This window comes from Psammomys obesus, unplaced genomic scaffold, assembly GCF_907164565.1.
Source record: "Psammomys obesus unplaced genomic scaffold, mPsaObe1.curated_primary_1811, whole genome shotgun sequence".
Taxonomy (NCBI): Eukaryota; Metazoa; Chordata; class Mammalia; order Rodentia; family Muridae; genus Psammomys; species Psammomys obesus.
The window spans coordinates 60,413,191-60,422,523 of record NW_026585644.1 but is presented as its reverse complement, the minus strand read 5'-3'; the positions used below and the strand labels follow the sequence as shown (position 1 = coordinate 60,422,523).

Below are 9,333 nucleotides of genomic sequence, written 5' to 3'. Positions count from 1 at the left end.
ACACACACACACACACACACACACACACACACACACACACACACACACTTGAGTTCCAGGATCAAACTTGGGATGTGAGGCATGTGTGTGATTTTACCTGCTGAGTGTCTTTTTGACCCACATTTATTTATCTTTGAGGAAACATCTATTCTGGTCCTTTGTCCGTCCGTCCTTCCTTCCTTCCCATAGTAATGTGTGTGTGTGTATGTACATATATATATATATATATATATATATATGTATATATATATATATCTTTATTCACTTTGCATACCTATCACAGACCTCCCCCCTTCTCCTCCTGGTACTGTCCTCCCACCCTCTTCTCCCTTTTCCTCTCCCCTTCTCAGAAAAGGGGATCTTCTCTGACCAACCCACCCCAGCACATCAAGTCTCATCAAGTCTCAAATCTACTGAGCACATCCTCTTCCACTGAGGCCCAACAAGGCAGTCCAGCTAGGGGAATGTGATACAAAATCAGATAACAGAGTTTGTGTTAGTGACTGCACTTGTTCTGTTTTCTAGGGGACTCTCTTGAAGACCAACTTGATTATCAGCTACATATGTGCAGGGGCCCTAGGAACAGTAATGCATGCTCTTTGGTTGGTGGTTCAGTCTCTGTGGTCCTTGGTTAGTTGACTCTGTTGATCATCCTGTGGAGTTCTTGTCCCCTCCTGGTCCTTCTATTCTTCCCCTCACTCTTCCACAAGACTTCCCGAGCTCTCCCTAATGTTTGGCTGTGGGTCTCTGCATCTGTTTCAATCCACTGCTAGGTGGAGCCTGTTAGAGGACAGTTTTGCTAGGTTCCTGTCTGCAAGCATAGCAGAGTATCATCAATAATGTCAGGGGTAGGCTCTCTTCTTTGGGTGGGTCTCAGGTTGGGCCTGTCTTTGTTTGGCCATTCCCTAGATCTCTGCTCCATCTTTATCAACACACACCTTGTTGACAGGGTAAACTTTGGGTCGAAGGTTTTGTGAGTGGGTTGGTGTCCTCCTCCCTCCACTGGAAGTCCTGCCTGGGTATAGGAAGTGGCCACTTCAGTCTCCATATCCCCCCACTGCTAAAGGCGTCAGTTGGAGTCACCCCTATATCCTCCCAGGAGCCGACCCCAGTATGGATCTCCAGCTTGTCCCAGAGATGCCCCCCCATTGTTTTCCTTTCTCTCCCAGCCATCTCACCTCCCACCATCCTTCTCCCCACACCTGATCTTCACCTTCCTTTCCCTTCCCACCCCTTATCCCACCTGGTCTCTCTCTTAATCCACTTCAGATTTCTATTTTATTTCCCTTTCTAAGGGAGAATCAAGCATTCTCCCTTGGGCCCCTTTTCTTACTTAGCTTCTTTGGGTCTGTGGATTGTAGAACGGTTATCCTGTACTATATGGCTAATATCCACTTATAAGTGAAAACATACCATGTATCTCTTTCTGGGTCTGGGTTACCTCACTCAGAATAATATTTTTGAGTTCTATCCATTTGCCTGCAAATTTCAAGATTTTAATAGCTGAATAGTATTCTATTGTATAAAAATCTACCACATTTTCTTTATTCTTCAGTTGAGGGACATCTAAGTTGTTTCCAGTTCTAGCTGTGAACATATGAGCAAGTGTCCTTGTGGTTTGGTGGAACAATTTTTGGGTATATGCCCAGGAGTGGTATGCTGGATCTTGAGGATTGAGGAATTCTGAGAAACCTCCAGATTGATTTCCAGAGTGGTTGTACAAGTTTGCACTCCCACCAGCAATGGAGGAGTGTTCCCTTTCTCTACATCCTCACCAGTATATGCTATCACTTGATTTTAATCTTAGCCATTCTGACAGTGTGAGATGGAATCTCATTCATTTTGATTTGCATTTTCTTTGTGGCTAAGATCATTCGGCATTTCTTTAAGTGGTTCTCAGCCATTTGATATTCCTTTGTTGGAATTCTCTGTTTAGCTCTATACCCCATTTTTTATTAATTACATTTTAATCACTTTGTATTCCCCCTGCAGCTGCCTCCCTACTCCCCTCCCAACCCTTCCCTTCCTCTCACTTCTCCATGCATGCCCCTTCCCAAGTCCACTGATAGGGGAGGTCTTCTTTTCCTTCCTTTTGATCCTAGTCTATTAGGTCTCATCAGGAGTGGCTGCATTGTCTTCCTCTCTGGCCTGGTAAGGCTGCTTCCCCATCAGGGTGAGGTGATCAAAGAACAGGCCAATCAGTTCATGTCAGAGGCAGTCCCTGTTCCCATTACTATGGAACCCACTTGGACACTGAACTGCCATGGGCTACATCTGTGCAGGGTTCTAGGTTATCTCCATGCATAGTACTTGGTTGGAGTATGAGTCTCAGGAAAGACCCCTGTGCTCAGATTTTTTGGTTCTGTTGCTCTCCTTGTGGAGCTCCTGTCCTCTCCAAGCCTTACTATTTCCCACTTCTTTCATAAGATTCCCTGTACTCTGCCCAAAGGTTGGCCATAAGTATCAGCATCTGCTTTGATAGTCTGCAGGGCAGAACCTTTCAGAGGTACTCTGTGTCAGGCTCCTAACTTGTTCCCTGTTTTCTACTTCTTCTGATGTCCATCTTCTTTGACTTTCTAGATGGGGATTGAGCATTTTAGCCAGAGTCCTCCCTCTTGATTAGTTTCTTTAGGTGTACAGATTTTAGTAGGTTTCTCCTATATTATATGTCTATATGAGTGAGTATATACCGTGTGGGTCTTTCTGCTTCTGGGATAGCTCACTCAGGATTATCTTTTCCAGTTCCCACCATTTACCTGCCAATTTCAATGATTTCCTTGTTTTTTATTGTTGAGTAATATTCCATTGTGTAGATATACCACAATTTCTATATCCATTCCTTAGTTGAGGGGCATCTGAGTTATTTCCAGCTTCTGCCTATTACAAATAAAGCTCTACAAACATGGTTGAGCAGATGTCCTTATTGTGTACTTGAGCCTCTTTTGGATATATGCCTAGGAGTGGTACAGCTGGATTTTGAGGAAGTGCTATTCCTAGTTGTCTGAGAAAGCGCCAGATTGCTTTCCAGAATGGTTGTATGAGTTTACATTCCCACCAGCAGTGGAGGAGGGCTCCCCTTTCTCCACAACCTCTCCAACATGTGTTGTCACTTGAGTTTTTGATCTTAGCCATTCTGATGGGTGTAAGGTGAAATCTCAGGGTCGTTTTAATTTGCATTTCCCTGATGACTAATGAGGTTGAGCATTTCTTTAAGTGTTTCTCTGCCATTCAATATTCCTCTATTGAGAATTCTCTGTTTAACGCTGTTCCCCATTTTTTTTTAATTGGAGTACTAAATTTGTTGCTTTTCAACTTCTTTAGTTCTTTTTATACAGGATATTAGCCCTCTGTCAGATATAGTATACCCCATTTTTAAATTGGAGTATTTGCTTTTTTGGTGTTTCATTTCTTGAATTCCTTATATATTTTGGTATTTAGTCTTCTGTCAGATATAGGGTTGGTCAAGATCTTTTCCCAGTCTGTAGGCTGTTGTTTTGTGGTGTCCTTTGCCTTACAAAAGCTTTTTAGTTTCATGAGGTCCTATTTTATTTATTAATTGCTGAGCTTAGAGCCTGAGTTGTTTGTGTTCTGTTTAGAAATTTTTGTCTACTTCTGTAAAGCAAAGGACACCATCATCAAAACAAAACGACTGCCTACAGATTGGGAAAGAATCTTCACCAACCCTTTATCTGACATAAAGGGCCAATATCCAGTATATATAAAGAACTAAAGAAGCTGAAAAGCAGCAAACCAAGTAATCCAACTACTCTGGAAAGCAATCTGGCGCTTTCTCAGACAACTAGGAATAGCGCTTCCTCAAGATCCAGCCATACCACTCCTAGGCATATACCCAAAAGAGGCTCAAGTACACAAAAAGGACATTTGCTCAACCATGTTTTTAGCAGCTTTATTTGTAACAGCCAAAAGCTGGAAACAGCCCAGATGCCCTCAACTGAAGAATGGATGCAGAAATTGTGGTACATCTATACAATTGAGTATTACTCTGCAATGAAAAATAAGGAAATCATGCAATTTGCAGGTAAATGGTGGGACCTGGAAAGGATCATCCTGAGTGAGCTATCCCAGAAGCAGAAAGACATACATGGTAATACTCACTCATACAGACATATAATATAGGATAAACCTACTAAAACCTGTACATCTAAAGAAACTAATCAAGAGAGAGGACCCTGACTAAAATGTTCAATCCCTATCCCGAAAGGCAAAGAGGATGGACATCAGAAGAAGAAGAAAACAGGAAACAACCTAACTTGCCACAGAGGGCCTCTGAAAGGCTCTACACTGCAGACTATCAAAGTAGATGCTGAGACTTATAGCCAACTGTTGGCAATGTGCAGAGAATCTTATGTAAGAAGTGAGAAATAGTAAGATCTGAAGAGAACAGGGACCCTACAAGGAGAAAAACAGAACCAGAAAATTTCTGGGGTCTCTGGGTTCTTCCCAGAGACTCATACTGCAACCAAGTACCAGGCATGGAGATAACCTAGAACCCCTGCACAGATGTAGTCCATGGTAGCTTAGTGTCCAATTGGGTTACATAGTAATGGGAAGAGGGACTGCCTCTGACATAATCTGATTGGCCTGTTCTTTGATCACCTCCCCGTGAGGGGGTAGCAGCCTTGCCAGGCCATAGAAGCTGACAATGCAGCCATTCCTGATGTGATTTGATAGACTAAGATCAGAAGGAAGGAGAAGAGGACCTCCCCTATCAGTGGACTTGGGGAGGGGCATGCATGAAGAAGGGGGAGGGAGGATGGGACCAGCAGGGGAGGAGGGAGGGCCTTATGGGGGGATACAAAGTGAATAAACTGTAATTAATAAAAATAAATTTAATTATAAAAAAATCCTTGTCTATTTTAAAATGTATTTTTTTGTTGTTTTTTAAAGATGTTTTCTATATATTTTGGAAAATATTTTTTGCTCACAGAAATAAACTTCATTTTCCAGTTTGGGGGCTATGTTTTAACTATCTTATTACACAGATTTACAGAAATATCATAAAGCTACCCATTTGTTTTTTCTTTTGTAGTTGTGTCATTTGGCAGAAAAATTACTGCCAAATCCCATGTTGTGAAGCTTTTGGTTGTCTTTCCTTTCTTATATTGTTTGGATTTAATCTTACATTTAAATCTTTGGTCCATTTTTAGTTAATGTTTGTATATGGTACTATGTGTTAAAATAGTCTTTTTTTAAATAAATTAAGTAGTTTTGTTGAAATCTTGTGACTAGGTATACATGGGCTAATTTTGGAATCATCATTCTATCCCATTCATCTCTATGTGTTTTCTTATAGCAGTAAATAGTAAGATTTCAGATTAGGGAGTATGTGTCTTGTAGTTTGTTCAGACTGTTCTTTGTAGCCCATGGTGGCCTAGATGGGTTTGAGGTCATGTCACTATTGCTTCAGCCCATTAGTTGTGGGGTTACAGGTGACAGTCACTACCCAGCTTGGTCTATTAATTTTAAGATTTTTTTCTGTTTCTTCATTAACATCACTGAGATTTTGATGCAGCTCATATTGAATCTGTAGATTGCTTTGTGTAGCGTGGGCGTCTTAGCAAGAAGTGTGTGAATGTGGCTGTGGGATACATTTCCATTTTCATTTCCTCTTCAATATCATTCAGTGTTTTCTTGTTCTCACTGTATAAGTCTATCACTTGGTTAATTTCTTAGTATTTTATTCTTTTGATATTATTGTAAGTGGAAGTTTTTGCAATTTCCTATTAAGGAATGCTAATGATTTTGTTCTCTGTATCCTGCTAGATTGCTAAAATTATTCTTGATAATGAGAGTAAAACTGTTGTTGTTTTGCAAACATATTGTTTTACTTCTTGTAGTTCTTTTTCTGCGTCATTGCTCTGCTTAGAACCTTCAAGTACTATGTTGAATAGACATGGCAAGAGCAGTTCCCTTGCTTGTTTCTGCTCTAGTGGAGATGCTTCCGGGCTGTGACAGTGCGTATTGTGCTCTGTGTGTCTCCACTGCTCTAAGGTAGAGCTGGTTCTGTTGGTCCCTAGCTTGCTATGTGTTTTCATCATATTTTGTTGAATTTTTTGTTTAGTCAGTTGGCTTTCCTGTTAATACTTGAAGTGATCATGTGACTTTCCCCTCATTATTCTGTTAAGATAATACATTATATTGTACAAAATTCATATGTTGCACCATCTTTAAATTTGGGAAATAAATTTCATTTGGTAATGGTATATAAAATCCTTTCAATATCCTGTTTATTTGTATTTGCCAGTATTTTATTAAGGACTTGCACTAAAGGATACCATTCTGTAGTTTTCTCAGTGTCCTTTTCTATCTCTGGTCTCATAATAGTATGTGAACAAAATATGTTCTCTTAAGTGTGCCTTCCTCTTTCTGATCTTTAGAAATTTTTCTTTCCCACCTGCTTTAGTGTAGTTTGTGTGTTCCAAGAAAACATTCATACGATTGGCTCCATATCATTTAGACCTCAGTAAAAACGTCTTTTAGTGATGTGGACTGGAAGTATAGCTTAGTGACTGAACATGCTTAGAATGTGTGAGCCCCAGGTCAGCCCTCAGGGTATCTCCCCAATCTCCTTACCCTTAACATGCTATAAAACATAGAACAACAACAACAAAAAAAAGAGTCCCTTAGATATTTCTGAGTACACAGAGACACCCCCCCTCCAGTTCTCTGCCTGTGTTCCTTGTGGCAGTTGCCACTGACCTTTTTTTGTGTGAGTGTGTGCCACTACCTGTTTGTTTTTTTTTTTCAAGTGATGCCTTCCTCTGTACTTAGATCATAAGTTTAACCATTTATTTTTTATTTGATTATATAGGCATAGTTAAGTCTTAGAACTGTTGCATTTGGTAATTAATATTTACTATTGATATATCTTTTAGTAAAGCTGCAGTTAATCTTAACCAGCTGTATAACCAAATCCCACACAGACTATGATTTATTTAATTAACGTAGAACACAATGCTGGGCAATAGTTACTCCATCCTAAACCTCCAAGCCCTTATAGTTTCTTGTCATTCAGATTCACCCATTATACTTGCTTTTAGTGATATTTTAGGTCTGGTTCATTTCTCCACGTCATTCCAAGACTTCTCCTCCAGCTTCTGCTCTCCCTGCTTCTGCTCCTCTTCTCCTACTCCTGTCTCTCCTTCTGCTTCCTTCCTCTCCTCCCACTCTGAACCAGGATGTCCCATCCTATCCTCTCCATTGCTCAACTTTGTGGCTCGTTGTTTTAATTGACAATTTAGAGAACAAATTGTGGCATGTTTACACAAACTTGAGACAGGTGATGCTTAGAATAAATATCATAATGCAGTGTCCTGATTGAAACCAGATAGTGGGTGAGAGAAATAAGCATTTGAATGAACCAGGGTAAGGTGTATACCTCCCAAAAGAACATTATGCCAACATAGGACATTGGTGATTAAGTCACATATTATGAGATGGGGTGAATCCAACCCTTTAATGACATGGTTGTCTTTTCTAGTGACCATGTTCTACTGTGTATTTATTCAGGGTCCTACCAAGAGTCACTTTGCTAGTATGAAAGACTCACATTATAAATTCTGAAGAAGGAGCTAGATCATTTGGTAGAATGCTTATCTCCAGGTGTGAAGCCCTGAGATTGACTTTCAGCACCACACCACATAAACTACATGCTATGAGTCTCTGTAAGCCCCAAACTGGGAGATGCAGGCAGGAGACCAGAAGTTCAGTGTCAGCTGCAGCTGGTAGCAGCTTAGAGGCTACCTTGTGCTGCATGATACCCTGACGTGTGTGTGTGTGTGTGTGTGTGTGTGTCCCTGTCCCTTTCATTTCTTTTGTTACTCAAATTACAAGGGATTTAGAAATTCTTTTCTAATAACAGGAACCTGGAAAGAAGCCCAAATATTTGCTTGTTACTACTTTAGAATATAATGCTATACTATAGGATTGTTTTAAAGGTAAATGAAATAATCAGTGAAAAACAGATTGTAGTGGCTCAAAGGGAAATTATGACTTTTAGTCAAGGAGATTCTTGGAATGCACATTTTTACTCTTTGTGCACAATAGATAATTCTAAAGGAATTTAATCTTTCATTTTTAAGTAAAGGATATAATAGAATAACGGTATTGTGTGGAGGGCAGAAATTTTGTGATTTATTAATCTTGATCTGTTTTTGTAGAGTTTTAGTGGCTGTTAAGTGCTCATGTCGGACAGTGGTGGCACATGCCTTTAATCCCAGCACTTGGGTGGCAGAGGCAGGCAGATCTCTGAATTCGAGGCCAGTCTGGTCTACACAGCCAGATCTAGGGCAGCCAGGGCTACACAAGGAAACCCTGTCTGAAAGCAAGCAAGCAAGCAAGCAAGCAAGCAAGTAAGCAACAAAGAAAGAAAAAAAAGGAGTACTTGTTTACTATTGTCTTCTGTGACTTTATCTGACATTGTATCTCAACATGATTTTAAAAATATTCCTTTCCAGTTAACAGAAGATGAAATTGCAACTATTCTAAAATCCACATTGAAAGGATTAGAATATTTGCATTTTATGAGGAAAATACACAGAGATATAAAAGCTGGGAATATTCTCCTCAATACAGAAGGACACGCAAAGCTCGCAGATTTTGGAGTGGCTGGCCAGTTAACCGTAAGTTGGCTTTAATAATTTTTTTAATATTTTTGACTATTTTTCAGGCTTGATTTTGACTAAGTTGGTAATTAGTGAGTATGGTAGGGTAACATTGTTACTCTTATGGAGAAGAAGCCATATTTGAGTCTGTTTACGTTGTGAGGGTCACTAGATAATGAAATACATTCATCATCAAAATGCTCATATTTATGAAAGGGAAACTATTTAATCTCTTGGTACATTGGTATTTGTTGCTTTTACTGTTATCATACTATTTTTAATGGCTATCTTTAATAAAATAACTCTTGGTTATTTTACAATTTGAGATTCCTAAAATATGTTATAACTAGTTGAAACATTAGGAAAATAGTCAATTTTGAAGAGAATTTGTATTATTAGCAGATCGTGTTTTAATGAGTTTGTTGTTTTAACAGTTTTTTTTTGTTTTTGTATAGTATTTATGCTTATATAATGCCATTGCAGGATACAATGGCCAAACGCAATACTGTAATAGGAACTCCATTTTGGATGGCTCCTGAGGTAATTCAAGAAATAGGTTACAACTGTGTGGCTGACATCTGGTCCCTTGGCATCACCTCTATAGAAATGGCAGAGGGAAAACCTCCTTATGCTGATATACATCCTATGAGGGTAAGAAATGACATTTTGTTAAAAGCGTTGGTTTTGAGTCTTACAGTTTTGTAATAAT

General features: G+C 39.5%; 1 protein-coding gene across 1 annotated transcript in view; it reads left to right on the top strand.

Moving 5' to 3' along the window:
• The window catches only part of Stk3 (serine/threonine kinase 3), a 313,376-nt gene that overhangs the window by 92,764 nt on the left and 211,279 nt on the right, over positions 1–9,333 (top strand). The window contains exons 5-6 of the mRNA XM_055620218.1: positions 8,478–8,642; positions 9,108–9,275. Of these exons, the coding sequence (XP_055476193.1) occupies positions 8,478–8,642; positions 9,108–9,275 (333 nt within the window). The remainder of the gene's footprint in view (positions 1–8,477; positions 8,643–9,107; positions 9,276–9,333) is intronic.